The 17,553-nt window shown below is 41.1% G+C and overlaps 1 protein-coding gene across 1 annotated transcript in view; it reads right to left on the reverse strand.

Moving 5' to 3' along the window:
* Nucleotides 1–954: 954 nt before the first annotated feature.
* Nucleotides 955–17,553, reverse strand: part of SLC9A4 (solute carrier family 9 member A4) — a 66,116-nt gene continuing 49,517 nt past the window's right edge. The window contains exons 9-12 of the mRNA XM_007097773.3: nt 15,426–15,522; nt 9,987–10,118; nt 8,214–8,301; nt 955–1,593 (exon numbers count right to left, since the gene is read on the reverse strand). Of these exons, the coding sequence (XP_007097835.2) occupies nt 1,238–1,593; nt 8,214–8,301; nt 9,987–10,118; nt 15,426–15,522 (673 nt within the window). The 3' untranslated portion in view covers nt 955–1,237. The remainder of the gene's footprint in view (nt 1,594–8,213; nt 8,302–9,986; nt 10,119–15,425; nt 15,523–17,553) is intronic.

Raw genomic sequence — 17,553 nt, forward strand, 5'->3', positions numbered from 1 at the left:
CCTGGGTAGTTACACACACGTGTATAAGTGTAATTACCAGATAAGTTCTGTGACACACCCAGTGCGGTGTGGGCACAGCCAGGAGGAAGGGGATTACTTCATTGCTTCTGATTAAGGGGATCAAAGCCGGTCTAGGCAGCCAGGTGCATTGGAAAACAACCTTTAAAGATGCATGGGATTGAATCAGTTGGGGATGGCTAGAGAAGTCAAAAATAGTAATGAGAAAGGATATTATGGTTAATTGTTATAGATCAGCCATTTGGCACAATAAATAGCACTTAATAAATAGGTGTTCATCTATAGGTGGCCACCAGAGAGAAAAGAGGAAGAGAGGGCAAGAAGGGAAGAAAGATAAAGTCATCTAGCAAAGTCAGTGAGCTGGAGTGTGAGAGGTTCAAGGTCAAGTCTGGGGGAATGATTTAATTGCCTGATGGAAATTAAACTGGGAAAGAGTTTCAAACTCTAGGGCACAGTACCGCAGCCTACAAATGCACATTTAATAAATACCTGTTGTTCGTGTCGTTGCTATTACATCCTGTTTATGGCTATTTTGTTTTTAAAATAAATATTCCAGTTATAAAATAGATTACAAGCCCATTGTTCACAAATTAATCCACTACTACATATCACATCTGTCTATTATTGCTACTGATTAAATATAGCATTGTTATGGCAAATTTTACCTTTTCCCAGAAAAATAATTATCACATAGTGCATATCAAAATCAAAACTGAATACATTCTCTTGGGAGGGAGAACAACCAGCTTGTGAAAGCAGCAACTCACCACATGACCTTGGGAAGGGTGTCCTTAGGTCCTTATTTGTAAACACAGAGGGTTGGGCCAGATGATTTCCCAGGCCTTTCCCAGTTATAACTTGATTATAAGCTGCACAGGCATACAGTTAAGGTGAATTACTGACCAATCATACTTGTATCACAATACAGTTCACGGATCACAGACTTTTAGGAATTTTAGTAATAATTCCTGTGATGATTAACATTTATCACCCTTGGGGACTTCATCTACAAAGTACACCAGCTAAGAATACAGCAGAGCCTGCAAGTTTGTTCCACGTTTTTCTCCAAAAAAATCTCCGTGCCTCTTATAGATGTATGGCTCATAGGCTCCAAAAAATAAACTCAGTAGCTCTCTTCGTAACTCTAAAACTCCTTCTTCCACAACAATAGGAAAATGGACTCTTGAAATACATGGAGACTACTGTGTGGATGATGAAACTATTTTCTTTGGAGCAAAGGACTGTGGGACCTGTGATGTTGCCTAGTGGGTCTGTGCTCCCCTGACCATCTGGATCTGACTGCTGAGGTCTCCTCTCCACTGTCCTCTGCAGATTCAAACTCCTCATCTACCGCGTGGAACAGCGGTTTGGGCCGTAGCGCCTCCCTTCTGCCTCTTCCATCATGCTCTTCTTGGCTGGTGTTTCTCTGATAACCGAAGTGGGATGGTTTCCCTCCTCCGGGTAAGCTCTTCATTGGGATTATCTCTTGCGTCAGCCGTCTTTCCTGAAGTATCCCTGCTCGAGAGTGTGCTTTGAACATGATGGATGGGAGTTCTGAATCGCTGCTGTCATTGTCTAGGAAAATATGACAAGAGGAGGAAAGAACACAACTTAAGATCAGAGAGAAGACTTCATATCTGCATGGCAAGAACTCAGAGTGAAGAAGAGTCCTTCTTGATGTTCTAACTCTTACATTCACCTGGCTGATCTTCTCTGCCCCAAGGAGGGCACCCAATAGAAGCCCTGTTATGGGCCATGTTATAAATAAATAGAAATGCCTGGAAACCTGTGTATTGGGCTAGACTCCTGCAGGCAAGTAAGAGAGGTTTTTTTTTTTTTTTTTACAAAAGCAGATCAAGTGGCCAGTAGGCGCAAAGATGCATTGCACTGTCAAAGACCAACACTAAACCAAAGGTTCCATGGTTAACAATGATATGAAAATTTTTTTTAAGTTTATTTATTTATTTCGAGAGAGAGAGAGAGTGAGAGATCGAGCAGGGGCAGGGGCAGGGAGAGAGAGAATCCCAACCAGGCTCTGCACTGTCAGCATGGAGGCTCAATCAAACTCATGAACCATGAGATCATGATCTGAGCCCAAACCAAGAGACAGCCACCTAACCAACTGAGCCACCCATGAGCTTCTAAATGGTTGGTTTGTTTTTTAATCAGTGCTTACCAGAAAGCATGAGATCTGAGTTTCATCCCTTTGACCTTGAAATAGCCAATCGTGGAACAGGGAGAGGAGAGAGCCACAGCAGAGAGTCATGTGTGGCAAAACAAGAGTGATTAGATGTCCTCCTTTCAAGGGAGGTAAAAGGGTGCACAGATTTCCACTGGCAGGTGACAGCAACGACAGTGGTAGGAATGTCCATGTACTGAGAACTCACCATGCACCTGTCATTGTGCTAACCATTTTACATCTGTCGTGCCATTTAGTCCTTATGGTAATCCTTGGAGATGAGTGAAATTAGCATCCTTATTTCAGAGGTAAAGCGGCTGAGGTTTCGAGATGTTAAATGACTTTCAGTATCACACAGTGAAGAAGATGGGACTGCAGTGTGCACAGATTCTGTCCCACTGTGCATCTGCTCTCTGCCAGGCTGTGCCTGGCTCCCTGATACATGCCCTATGCGGGTTGGAAGGGTACCCCAAGAGCGGAGGGAAGCCATTGGGTATCTACGTGACATCCCCTCTCAGATGACCTTCCGAAGGGCCTCCTCGATGCCTAGGACATTGCCTTTTCCCTATTTCCCTGTGCACACATCTTCAAGGGAGTATTTTTCACAAATCTCGTTTATTCTCATTTCCTCAAGTTGTAACCTTATAAACTTGTCTTTCCTTTAAATATTCTCTCGAGACTCTAAGTATTTTAAGAACTTTAAATCTGAAAGCAGGGCTCTTTGTCCCACTCTCCATTCCCTCCTAAAAAACAAAACACAACACAAAAGAAGAACCCCACAGTAATATGCTCAGAGGTTTACACATGACAAAAGGTATTTAGTCATCAGAAAAATTTAAAAAAACCTGTTCAATGATGTTTTTCTAAATGTGATCGAATTATCCTGAGAAGGTAGCCTGGAAGTTGAGGGGGATAGGGGACAGGAATCAACTGATTTGAATTAAAAAAAAAATAGTTAAGTGTATTTGTCCATTTTTTTTTATTACTTCCCTTTAATTTGTGCTCTACCATCTGGCCTGGAACACGAGTTCCTCTTGATTCTTTGCTGCTTGGAATATTACTTAAGAAAACAATGGCCTGGATGCTTCTGCCCTCAAGAGCAGTCCTTTGGCTCGCTTTCCTCTGCCCTGTCCTGGTTTCCAACCCCTCCTTCTGAGTGTATGCTCCCCTCAGCCCAAAGATCATAGCTGATGTTTCCTGACCACCTCTGCTTATTGAAAAGTGGGTTCCAAGCACTCAGAAGGGTCTTGAGCAGGTGACTTGCAAGATTCCGCTCACCTCAAGTCAGTAGATCTGTCCAAAAGGGGAGGAAGAGGGCAGCTGAAAGTGGAAGAGGAAGGAGGAAGAGTGGGGGCTGGGCTCTGTCCCAACTGCACAACCTCCCGCAGGTCAGCACTCAGGCCGGCAGTTCCAGGGAGAGATCGATGGAGACCTTGCCGCAAAATCTGAATATCTGTTATTTTATCTTGCATTTTAACATTTGGACTTGGGCACCCGGGGGCAAGGTGAAGGAGAAGCGGAACAGTGCTTCTGCATAGGGCAAGGCAGAGCCTGATACCCAGGGGTTGACACTGGACCACCTCATACAATGTGTGCTCTTTAGAGACCCGGATCTGGGGTATAGCCCCCTCTCTTGCCTCTCCTCATGGTTTTGTTTTAATTCTGTTTAATAATGGTAATTTAAAATTTACCATTTTAATCTTTTCCCCCCATTGTAACCATTTTGAAGCGTACAGTTCTGTGGCATTAAGTACATTCACATAGTTATACAGCCAATACCACCGTCTTCATTTTTTCCCAATCCACATGGATTGTAAGCTGTCTCAGAGCAGAGGAGGGGTGTCTAGGAAGGCCATCTCTAGTTATAACTCCAAGTGAGCCTCGGCTCCTTGAAAAAGAGCATTGGAAGAGTATGTGGAGCCCCAGACATTTAGAGTAAGGAATGCTCCAACACTGGAGAGCAGGGGACAGTGAGGAAGGCAGATGCTGCCCAAGTCACAGCCTGGTTAGTCAGGGACTGCCTGCTGGATGCCAACACTCCCTCCGTGTTGTCCCCTACAGGCCCTCTGGCCATTCCTTGGCTTGTCCAGGTGCAGAAAGACTTCAAATTTGGGGAGAATGTGGATTCAAATAATTGTGCCCGGAGACACGTTGAGAACTATCTCAGTCTAACCCTGATTATTATAATTCTTGAAAACTTATTAGGGATAAGTGATCAAATAAGTGCCACTTTGAAAGGATGTACGCACCCCTATGTTTACTGCAACATTATTTACAATAGCCAAACTATGGAAGCAGCCCAAGTGACCATCGATTGATGAATGGATAAAGAAGATGTGGTGTATATACACGCAATGGAATATTCAAATCCTTTATGATTCGCTCGTATGTGGAAATTGAGAAACAAAACAAATTAACAAAGGAAAAAAAGAGAGAGAAACCAAGAAGCAGACTCTTAGTTATAGAGAACAAGCTGATGGGTACCAGAAGGGAGGTGGGTGGAAAAATGGGTGAAAAAGATTAAGAGTACACATATCTTAAAGAGCACTGAGTCATGTATAGACTTATTGAATCACTATATCATGCACTTGAAACTAATAATAGTGTATGTTAGTTATACTGGAATTAAAATTAAAAACTTAATGAAATAAAAAAATAAGTTTGACTTCATTACTTACCCTTCTCATATCTCTAGGTGAACAACTATTTAAAAAAAATTTTTTTTTAATCTTTATTATTTATTTTTGAGAGAGAGACAGCGTGTGAGCAGGGGAGGACCACAGAGAGAGGGAGACACAGAATCTGAAGCAGGCTCCAGGCTCCGAGATGTCAGCACAGATCCCGACGCGGGGCTCGAACCCATGAACCGTGAGATCATGACCTGAGCCGAAGTCGGATGCTTAACCGACTGAGCCACCCAGGCACCCCAGTTAACAACTATTTTTTGATAACCTAATAAAATTTTGAACCAGTTATGCACATTTGAAAGAAAAAAGTGCATTGGGACTAAGACTTCATTCCATGCCTAGTTTAATTCATGTAGAACCAACATTTCTGAAGTGTTGTCTTTTCTTTCCAAGAACACCTCTATCTACCCATGTCAAGCCTTCTTTGATGTTCTTCAATAGTATTAATTGTCAATGGCTAATATTTCTTGCATATTTACTTGGTTCCAGGCACTGTTCTAAGAGTTTTGCATGCATTGCCTGGCTTTAGCTTGAAACAGAACTGTTGTATGTGGGAGGTACCCATATTCACCCCTTTACAGAGAGGAAATGGAGAAGTGGACTTTTATGTTTTCTTCATATAAGTCCTATATATATTTTCCTAGGGTTTTATTATGTTTACAGAAAATAAGAGTGAGATGCCTTTTAAGGCATCTGTCTGAAGAATAGAATCCTTCGACCTAGTCATTTGATGAGTAACGTAAACACATTTCCAAATGTTAAACAACCTCCACTTCTGGAATAAATCCCACTTTGTAAGGTGTAGTACTTCTTTAATGTCCTGCCATATTGTATTTATAATGCTTTATTTAAGATTTGCACATGTGTGCTCATGTGAGTTTGCTATATGGTAATCTCCTGCTACGGGAGCATGTGATATTGAAACGACATCATAAGAAATGACCATGAGAATTTCACATTTCCTATTCATTCAAACAATGTAAATAGCAACAGATTACTTGTAGCAGGAAGGTTTTTGGAAATTAATTATTATAAACCCTACAACGGTGCTCTTTTGTTTGTTCGTTTGCTTTGGTTTGTGGATTAGCTCTTTTATGACATAAAATGACACTAGTTCCAAGAGTGTGATCTAGGAATAGATGGCTAGATCAATGAAACACAACTGAGAGTCCAAAACTCTCTCAAGATAAATGACTGTAGCACAGCAAAGGTAGCATCTCCTCTTGGAGGAAAAGATGGGTTTGGGACAGGCGCATGGCCACTGAAAAACAATCTGAAGTGTGTGTGTGTCTAAATCTATGCAAAGACAAGTCTCAGAGGGTTTGAGATATAAAGGGGATAATTAAACTATTAAAGTTCTAGGGAAAAACATTGGGTAAATCGTATTCTAATTTTTCTGTGGAAGACTGAGCAGACTTGACTAATCAGAATGTGTATCTGATGGCAAGTATATCTAAAAACTAAAAGATAAATGTGAAACTGGAAGAAAAACCATTAGCAAAAAATATGAGACAATGGATGATATCCTTGTTATACAGTGTTCTTCCAGTTCATTGTAAGAAAACAAACAACGGAATAGACCAAAAAAAAAAAAAAAAAAAAAAAAAGTGGCCAAAGGCAGAAACAGAAACTTCCCAAGAAGTAATAGTTGCTTCCAAGAATGTGAACGATGTTCAACCTCACTAAAAATCAGACTCAGATTAAAATTAATATGATATACAAATGTTATCTTATTCCATCATAGATTACTCAGAAGTTTGACAATAGCCCAGTGATGGTTAAAATGATTGAAAGCAACCTTTCTCACAGACTGTTGTGAGAGTAAATTTAAATGTATTTCATTTTTGACCCCCAAATCTTGGTTCCAAGAAAACGCACTAAGGGAGTAATTGATTATTTGTGCAAAAATCACAAAGTGATTCACAAGTGAGCCAAGGTGCTTATTAAATAAATATCATTGCTTACCTTCTATAAAAAGTCATAATACCTTAATATTTGTTAATAAGCATTTAGCGAAATAAGCTAGGATTATTTTATATAATTAGCTATTATTCAATCATAAAAGTGATTATTAACATTATATATTGACATGGAAATATGTCCACAGTAGATGGTTGAATAAAGTAGACAATTTATAAAAATTCCAAAACAATGACGATACTACGATTTTGATGATGCTCGGTTTTTTTTTTTCTTTCTTATATCAGATACAGGTGGGATAGGGATTAGGATAGTGCAGAGAGAATTATAGAAGAATGTTTACCAAAATGTTCTATAGTAATTATATCTTGGTATTGGGGTTTCACGTGCTTTTAACTTTCTTATTTTATGCTTTTTTATCTACTGATTAGTTTTTATTTTATATCTAATATTAGTTTTTATTTTATTTTATATCTACTGATTTAGTTTTTATTTTATTTTATTAGTTTTTATTTTATTTTATTTTTACATTTTTAAATCAGAAGTACATAAAGTTCTATTTTAAAGAATAATTATATTCACTCTTCAAAGATTTAATTCCAAAATCCTGAGTTTAGTTTATTTGAATTTCCAATGTGTTTTTGTCTTAAAAATTTGAAAAAAATTAAAATAGATAATATGGCATATTATATATTACATATCACCTTTTGCTAATAGAAAAATTATTTTATATATACATTTGAAAAATAATAATGGCTTTTACTAGAACAAAAGGCAGTTTCAATAAATCTAGGAATTCTACTTAAGAATTAGATATTAAATTGGAAACATTTAATCAGTAAATTTGGTAAATCATTTTATTTATTTATTTATTTATTTATGAAATCATTTTAGTAAAATCTAACCAACTTTGCAGAATCTTGCTAACTTTTAAACCTTGGGTGATTTTGGGATGAGCACTGGGTGTTGTATGGAAACCAATTTGACAGTAAATTTCATATATTAAAAAATAAAAAAAATAAAAATAAAAAAAATAAACCTTGGGTGAACCCCAAATATTTCAAAAAAGTGCCCATTTTACATCAGCAAATTATGACCCCTAAGCTATACCCAGCCTGTGCCTCTTTTCCTATGGCCTGTGAGCTAAGAATAGTTGCTACATTCTTAAATGGCTGAAAAAAAATTAAAAGAATATATTATGTCAGGGAAAAATTACGTGAAATTCAAATTTCAATGTTCATACATCAAGTTCTGAATTAGATTTAATGAAAACGTTGTTTTCTCTTTTTCTTGTCATATAAGTACCTACATGATATTCTCGGGTTTGCCTTTTGGCCCACAAGCCCCCAAATATCTGCCCTCTGACCCTTTGCAGGAAAAGAGGAAGAAGAGCCAGGCAGGCAGATTACCTGTGAGTTCAGCAACCCTCGTGTCTCTTCCTGCCGGCTGAGGGTGGCCATAGGGAAAGGAGAGGTAACGAATGTTTTTGGTACCAGCCTGTGGGCAGCAAGTGGAAAGAAAAAGCAGAATTAGGCCTGTGGTCCTGAGTGTCACGTGGAAAACAAAGTAACGGGTGCAGACTCACACCGGGCACCTCATTTGGATCACAGGTTCTCCTGTACTCCTACTACTCTGGTTTAAACAACGTAGAATGCTATAGCCTTCAATATGTGTTTCCTTCCCCTCTCATGATCCCCTCAAAGTGACTTTTGGTTTTGAGAAAAGCATTTTTTTTTTTAATTTTTTTTTAACGTTTATTTATTTTTGAGACAGAGAGAGACAGAGCATGAACGGGGGAGGGGCAGAGAGAGAGGGAGACACAGAATCGGAAGCAGGCTCCAGGCTCTGAGCCATCAGCCCAGAGCCCGACGCAGGGCTCGAACTCATGGACCGCGAGATCGTGACCTGAGCTGAAATCGGACGCTTAACCGACTGAGCCACCCAGGCGCCCCGAAAAGCATTTGTTTTTTAATTTTTTTTTTAATTTTTTATTTTACATGTTTATTTTTTTAGGGCAAGAGAGAGAGAGGGAGAGACAGAATCCCAAGCAGGCTCTGCCCCATCAATGCAGAGCCCGATGTGGAGCTCGAGCCCACAGACCACGAGATCACGACCTGAGCCGAAAAGACGCTTAAGCGACTGAGCCACCCAGGCCCCCAAGCATTTGTTTTTTTAATAAGGAATCCAGAATTATGGATTGTTGACATATATATTTTTACAGGAAAAAAAAAGTATTTAGTCCATGGTCAGGAGATGGTCTGCGTTCTGCTCACTGATAACAGGGATAATTATAATTAAGGGGGATAAGCCAATTAGCCTTTCTGTGTGAGTTTCACTGTCTAGAAAAAGGGGATAAAATGCCTATGCTACACTGTTCACAGGAATAGTTTGAGGACAAAGTAAAACACTAGAGAGCACTTTTATTCTTTGAAAACACGATATGAATGCTATGCCATGATATTGTTAATAATTTCCCAGGTGCCTTTTAATGTGACCCAGTCAGATGCATACCTGAGGTAGCCTTTACTACAAGATCACAGGTCGACTATTTAGTTTGATTTTATTTTGAAAATAACAAATCGCAAAACTAAAATGTTTGAACAAGGTCACTTAACCCATCTCCTCAGGTGGTTGTTTACTATTATCACTATCGGCATCGTTATTATTACATTTGAGCCACTGAGGTTAGGGTAGAAATTAGAATCTGCTCCAGACCTACCCTTCGTCCAGACGTTACAGTGAGATTGGTGGGATATGGCCTCAAAGAGAATAGTTCAGATGCACAGTGGGTGATACGAAACATGAGGCCCACGCGTCTTGGCAAGAACATATTCTTCCCTATATCTTCCTGGGAGAGAAGTAAGCTTCCTAGAGCCCGGTGCCCCAGTCCAGGGAGGTTTCCCTGGACTGCTCAGTACCTGGCCACCATGGCATCTGGTCCAGACGCACAGTCCAGTGAGCGTGTTCCAGTCACTGACCCATCCTGGAGGCTCAACCTGACCAACCGACCCCGAGGCTCTGGCCCCAGAGGCAGGTTGTCTAGTGTCCGACAATCTCTTAGTTTTGTATTCCTCTGGCCACAAGGTGGTGGTTTTGTCTCACTGCCGCTGGCAGTCACCCGAGGAGGAGGCCCTGTGAGGGGCTGGCCCAGCTCCCAAAGCGATTCTACAGACCCCACTTACCGGCTTTCCCCATGGCAGGCTGTGGCCTTTCCTCATGCTCTCCCTTAAGGTATTCTGGCGGCGGATCAGAATCTCTTTAGCCTGCTTCTCGCTCGTTTGGGGTTTGAGGTTGTATTTGTTGTAGGACAAGGTCTGCAGAGAGAAGGGCATGTCAAATACATAAGGACATCTGCGTACAACCTTCAGCTTTAGGCGGCCATGGAAATGTCGCAGAATAAGATGACCCAAAAAAGAAGACACCGAAGACGCCACCTGAGCGTCCGCCTCAATTACAGAGGAGCGAGCTGTGGCCCCGAGAAGAAAGGTCTGTGACCAAGGCCACCCCCATCAGGACGGAACTGTGGTTGGAGCCTGTGCTTTCCCAGCTCGAGGAGCATTGTCCACCTGCACTACCCCTCTGGTGTCCTTGCAGGAGTCCTGCCCCGACGGGCTCATGGACTTTGGCTGCTCCATACCCACCCTCTTTCGCAGGTTGTGTTCTTTATGCTCAGACGGTGGTGTCTGCGTGTTTGGATCGAAGGGATCAGAAAAATGTCAAAACTCCATTGGAAATCTCATTAAGGTTGCTATTCTTAAATTTTGCCGATGGAAGATGCACTCAAGATGTCAGCCAATGACTATCACCATTACCAGTTCAGAAAGGAAGAGGTCTTTTAACCAAACTGTAGGAAGGACGTAATCCATAAGCTCCGATAAAGAGCAGTCCTTTAAATGGAATCAATTATCTTTATAAAAAATTTCTTCCTTATTGCTTTTTTTTTTTCGAGAAAGAGAGAGACAGGGCACAAGTGAGTGAGAGGCAGAGAGAGAGAGAGAGAGAGAGAGAGAATCCTATGAGGGGGAGAGAGAGAGAGAGAAGAGAAGAAGGGCTCACCTGTAACAGGGATCCTGTTTTTAACCTAAGCGGGGCCCATGTTCAACTGAAGAGGGGCTCGAGCTCACCCCAAGCAGGGCATGAGCTCCCCCAAAGCAGAGCATGAGCTCACCCAAAGTGGGCCTGTGCTCACCAGATGCAGGGCTCGAACTCACCAACCTTGAGATCATGACCTGAGCCAAAGTCAGATGCTTAACCGACCCAGCCACCCAGACACCTCATCTTCTTTACTGTTATCAGGCCACTGAAAACCTGTCTTGAACCACAGACCAACCTTGGTCCTCAGATGTTTACAAAGTGCTTAGCTGGAGTTTCATCTCTCCTTTCTTTTCAGTCAAAGTGCAGCAGTGAATATACTGTTTCCCCTGGGTCAGTGGGTCCCACAGGATAACAGGGTCAGGGCTACAGGCATTACCACTCCCGGTTAATGGATGCTGTAATAAGCATTTTCAATTCAACAGCAAAACAGCAGATGTTCTATGTGCCAGGTGCCATGGTAGGTGCAGGGTTTTAAAAAAATGGATACATTTGAATTATGGTCTTCAAAAGGCTCACGGTCTACTTGGGGAGTCTGACAAGCATATACTGTTTTGTGCTCAGGAAGAGATAAGATTTTGGGGTCTGCAGGGACTTACAGAGTATACGCAAAGGACACTCATCCAGTCTTGGGGGGGGAAAGGTGCATTGCACTGAGCTGTGTCTTGAAAGACGAGTGGATGTTTCCTCCAAGAAGAGGGAACACATGAAACAATACATAGCTATAAAAAATATGTGATGGGAGGTAGGAGGACTTGCTGGAGACAAGCTGGGAATTTATTTTCTACCTCAAGAGAATTTAGTATTTTATTCAAAGTATGGTGAGAAGTGAGACAGGCACAGGAAGGGGCTGGGGACAATTGCCAAGGAAGAAGATTCTGTCCTCTAGGCCAAAGGTCCCTTAGGTTAGGTGCATACATTCCAAGAGTTACAACAAGATGATCCCCAGTGTGAGAAAAAACAAAGAAACAAAACAAACAAACAAAAAAACCCTAATACTTAGGTTTCCACTCATTTTTATAAAAAATACAAAAGAAATTAAGCCTTATTAGTGCTTTTCACGCAGGTTTATAATAGACCCCTGTGTGGTCAGTACATGAGATGGTCCGCTTTCCTGTACAACAGAAGGGGGTGTTTGTAACAAGGAGGGGTTGACAACAGCGTCCTTATTGGTTCACTGGCTTTTAGTTTATTGTTTGTGTTTTAGTGTATATACAGCCAGTGAAGTAGATTTATGGCTGTCATTATCTACTAACTAATCCTCACAAAATAGACACTTGTCTAAAAGTAGATTTGCAAAGAAGGCATAGGTTGGAGGCCAAGGGAACAATGAGGAGTCAGCAAAGCCAGCTTTCACTGTCTCCTTTTTTTTTTTAACATTTTAATGCTTTTTATTTATTTTTGAGAGAGAGAGAGAGAGAGAGAGAGAGAGAGAGAGAGAGAGAGAGAACACAAGCGGGGAAGGGGCAGAGAGAGAGGGAGACACAGAATCCGAAGCAGGCTCCAGGCTCTGAGCTGTCAGCACAGAGCCAACATGGGGCTGGAACCCAACAACCATGAGATCATGACCTGAGCCGAAGTAGGACACTTCGGCTGAAGCGAGCCTGAGCCACCCAGACACCCTTCACCATCTGCTGATAGGAGATCTTCACCAGCCACTCTTGACAAATTAACCAACCTGATAAACGCTTGCCTTAAAAAATTAAGTTTTGAAGACAGTTTGAAATACGGACTCTTATCCACTATCACTAATGATGGACCTCAACCTAAGTGCTCTTTATACACGGAGATATTAAAGAATGACATACGACACTATCAAAACGTATTTTAAAATTAGGCATCTAGAACACCAAGACAGACTTACAATTTTTCATCAATGTTAACTTCATGAAAAAGTGAATTCGGGGTGCATGGATGTTTGTATACACACACTCATATATGTGTATCTGTACATATATATGTATATGTATACGCTGCTGTTAGGAATTTCCCACACCTTGACTTGAGGGCTGTACTTTAAGGAACATTTGGACACTTTTTGTTCTATTTTGTCTCATATCACATCACCCATGTGCTTATTCTTGCCTATCTGCAGGGAGCGTAGTTGGTCCTATGCATATAATGTATATGCAAGCTTCTTCCCTCTGTTCCTTCCATTTCAGCCTTTTAATGAAGGAGTTGGTGATTGTTTAAAGACCGTATTTCCCCCTAAAACTTGAGCTCTATGGGACAAAGTGCTAGAAGTGCATTAAATATTTGCGGAAGGGAACTCAAGTTGCATAAATGGTTTTCCTCCTTTGAAAGTGTGTGGGAATTCAGCGTGTGACCTGATCATTTAGGCCACATCAGGGGACTGCCCATCAATCTCTAAGTTATCCTTAAAGTCTGAGCTGAGGTCAGTCTCTTCCCTTGTAGGTTTAAAGATAACTTTTCTCATTTCCTATCCCCACTGTGTTCCAGACAGCTTCTGTGTCCCAGAGGGCTGTCTCACTGGAAACCTCTAGAAGCTAGTTCTTCAGCTTGCTCAGCAGTGACAATCTGCTGAGGGCAGTGGCTTCAAACAGGAGTGGCCGGAGCCCTCCCAGGTGCAATAGACCCGGCAGGACCAGCTCAGCTTCAGATCAACTATATATCAGGATCCCCTAGAGTCAAACTGTGCACTCATTCCAGCCTTGCTCTGAAATGACTCCTGACTCCCAAGATGGCCTCTTCTGAGGTGTGGACTGTGAGAAATGTTCCAGCCACCAGCCCCACACCACATGAGGCCCACTGACCTATCACCCAGACTACAGCCGTCACCTTTTGTGACAATCTTCACAACTGTAGATTGCCCACTAGAAACAAAGGAGACAGACAGCTGTCCTGCACTGCATCTCTAGAGCAGTTTTTCCTTCAAGAGGGCAAGAGGACCACAGGGAAAAGAAGAGTCATATGACCTACGTAAAAGATGGTGAAGAAAGGAGACAGGAAGGGGAAGGACTGGTGAATTTCACTCTCTCAAAGTAACAAAAGTGGAGGCAGAAGCCATCTCAGGAGCTTGAAACTCCCTTCCATTTATTATTTACGTTCTCCCCATGCCACCTTCATGACCTATCTGCTTATTTGGGGGCAACAAGAAAGGAGGATGCTACGTGGCTTAGAAGGGAGAAGCCTGAAGACAGACTGAATAAGCACCCTTATAAAAGAAGAAAGGTGGCTATCTGGGAACCTGCATAAAAGGGAATAAAGACAGAATGGGTATTTGACCTCATTTTAAGCTGGGTTGGAGTCCCAGGATCTCCATCTCCATTTCTGGGCCTTTCCTTCAATTCAACATTCATAAACACGGGGAAAAGGCTATGCTTTAGTCAGCCTTCATCGAGCTCTGGCCCTCACTAAGCTAGCCGACCTTCTTCAAACCAGGAAGTTCTTAACAATTTATCTAACTATTTATCAGAATGTGATAGTCTTACTGAAACAGTTTCACTTGGAATGATTTGAAAGCTCTTGCATTTACTCTAAGCTTGCTATGATTGATGCTGACCTATATTCCTTCAGCAGGTGCAGAGTCTTTGCTGACACATTCCCCTTAATCACTGACCTTTCCAAAACGGGAAGCCAGAAAACATTCACTTTAACTGTATCGCTTAAGTCTGGAGTCATGGAAAGAGCACTGGGTAGACTGCTGGAAGACCTAGGTTCTTAACTTGGATTTTGTGTGTGTGACCTTCAACAGGTCAGATAAACAACTCTCCTAACCTCAGCATCTTCTACTTGAAAACGAGGGGCTTTCACCTGATGGCTTTTTTGGTCCCATCAAGACTATGCTCTATAACCAAGGGCCTCACAATGACTTTACTTATAATCATATCATAAGAATTGGGATAGTCAAACTTAAAAAAAAAAACTAAAAACAAACAAACAACAACAACAACTCCTAAGTAGAGTTCACAGGCTTAAATGTCATTTGACTAAATCAAAATTTCAGAAGGACTCACCCACCGCCCCCGGGAATGTTCTGACTATACACTTTGCACCAGTTCCCAAGTGGTAGTACAGACTCCATACCTTTATCCAGAATTGAAAAATAATATGCCGAGTACATCTCCTTCGATGTAGGCGTTCAGCATTGTAGTTGCAACAACCACCTCAATTTTCTAAGCTCTATTACAGTCAATCAGATCAGGACAACTTGACTGCCATTGGCATCCCACTGCCATCTTTCGCTGTGGGGCGGTGAGTGAGATCCACTACTTGTTCATCTCCGGAGGCAGAGGGAGGCCTGTTGCTTCTGGAAAGTACCAGGCTGCAGGGCTAGGGCAGCCTGACCCCTAGGGCCAGCAATTGGATTTGCATTCTTTTCTACACCACACGTGCCAATTTTTTTTTTAGCAGAAAAGTAACAATTAACTTTCTGTTCTCGCAATTAAGCAGAAAGAAGTCGTTTAGCAAGAAGGCTGCTGCAGAGGAGATAATATGAATAAGAACTGATTCTTGAATGACCGGTTCCAAGGACAGGCCCGGGAACAAGGCAGATAGTTTATACACACCCTTTGTCGAACTTGGTACATATTGCGTGTCAGGATGTCTCTCATGGATTCCACGTCTTCAGGGGAAAGCCTTTTGATTCTGTGTATCCTCTGGGCCCTGCAAACATCATTGGAGGGAAGCCAAGCGTTATTCTTGCATCTTGGCAAGAGTGCCACAGAAGTATCAGCATACGTGTGGGCATTCTAAGTTCCAGAACCCCTATTTTTACATCATTTTTTTCTATTGTTTTAGTCAATTCATGTGAAATGTCGGTACGTGTGTCATGACTTACATTTTGAAGATAAGGTTTCCTCCCTATAGCTTTTATGTGGGAATTATTCTAATCCCTTTATTTAAAAGGGGTTTCAGGTGGTTACAAGTCTGTTATTTTTTCCTCCATATTCATTACAAAGAGATATGTTGGTTAAATACAACAGTCAACTGTTAGAATATAAATTTTTAAAAAGATACTATAAAATTAAAATCGAATGTTTTACGGTTAGAGTCCACGGCAATAAGATTACTCAGTCAAGGCTGTACTTCTCTCATTTCAAACAGGTGACAAACAGCTCACGGACATCATCTGCACACCACGTTTTGGATATAGCTCTGATCTAAGGGAGTGTTAAAATTTTGGAATTGGCCCTTCAGAGATTTTATATTTGGTTAAAGAACAGTTGTAAGAAACTAGAATCATATTTAGGCCATTTATATTCTGAAAGCCAGGCGAGCTCTGAGACACTGGGCACTCTGTGAGACTCTAGAAGCAGTTGACCGCTCCCGGCCTCCGCATGAACAGCTCCCCAGGGCTTCCTTCACCATGAGCCCTCCCCCTGCCGCACCCCCGAAAGGATTTAAAAATCAAGTCATGTCCAGGTTATCAGTCAATGCACAATTGTCTTCTGAGGATGTCAAAGGCATGACATCGCTATGTGCGGAATTCTCATGTGACAAATATATTTGATTTCAATCATTTCAATCTCCTGGCAAGAATTTCTAAAAAATGTTTCAGCGAATAAATAATGTATGTTCACTATAGAAAGTAAGAACAAAAAAGAGAAAACTAAGGAAAATTAAATCTGTCTTTTAATACTATCCCTTCCATTAATATCTTGGTATAAAACCTTACAGACTATTGATTTCTTTTTCGTTCCTTACCGCAGCTCTTCTCAGTGCGTAAGGGCGCTGAGATGCCACTATCGCCATGCAGAGGTCTTAGGATAATTGATCATGAAGATAAGTAGTTATTGGTTTCAATACAGGCCACTTTAAAAGTATTTTTTCCCAAACGTTAGTAGCAATAGAGCCATAAATAGCAAGGACATTTTGCAAGTAAGTATTTTGGTACACTTTGTAAGTACATTTTGTAAGAACATTTTAAAAGTACAATTGGTAAAATGTCTTTAAGGACTTGGATACCAGATATCACAGTATGCCAGAATTTATTTAGCAATACTATTTGTAGACTGACTAATGCCCTTTCTACAAAATCCTTGAAATCAGAGTTTCTGTATCTCAGAGCTGCAAATGTCAACACTATTGATATTCGGTTACCACCCTTGGTGATCTAAACAGTCTTATCAGGGCATTTCAACCTAACTGTTTAAAAGTCCTTGGAATAAAATCTATTCTGATTGAGGTACACCTACACATTCCCACAATCTGAGCACATTCTTTTGTTATAATGGAAGCAATCTCTTGCCAAGCAGAAACAACAGCTAATCAAAAGTTACATTCCTATGTTCATAATGAGATTCACAACCAACTAGGAAAAAGTCATAAGATGGTCAAATTAAATTTGAGATAGCAGGAGATCTAACTTGGCACTCTCCCCGGTTTGTAATTGCCCACTTTGGGAAAGACCAGACTTAATTAAGGTCCATTCAGATGGACCACTATCTTTCATTGACCCACACTGGGAAGTTACAGATATGAAATTATACAGAGGAATTATTAATTTAGGCAAGGGGATACCTGGAGTTTTCTACATGCCACTCATTAGCAAAATCATCCCTGAAATGATCTTATTATCAGGAAAGGTACAATCCTTAGAAAAACAGAATGTTAATAATCTCTAGATCAAATAAGTTAAATTATAAGCTGAAAGACTTGTCACTGGAACATTTATTCATTATCCATAAAGGAAAT

Source organism: Panthera tigris, chromosome A3 (genome assembly GCF_018350195.1).
Source record: "Panthera tigris isolate Pti1 chromosome A3, P.tigris_Pti1_mat1.1, whole genome shotgun sequence".
In the NCBI taxonomy this organism is placed as follows: domain Eukaryota; kingdom Metazoa; phylum Chordata; class Mammalia; order Carnivora; family Felidae; genus Panthera; species Panthera tigris.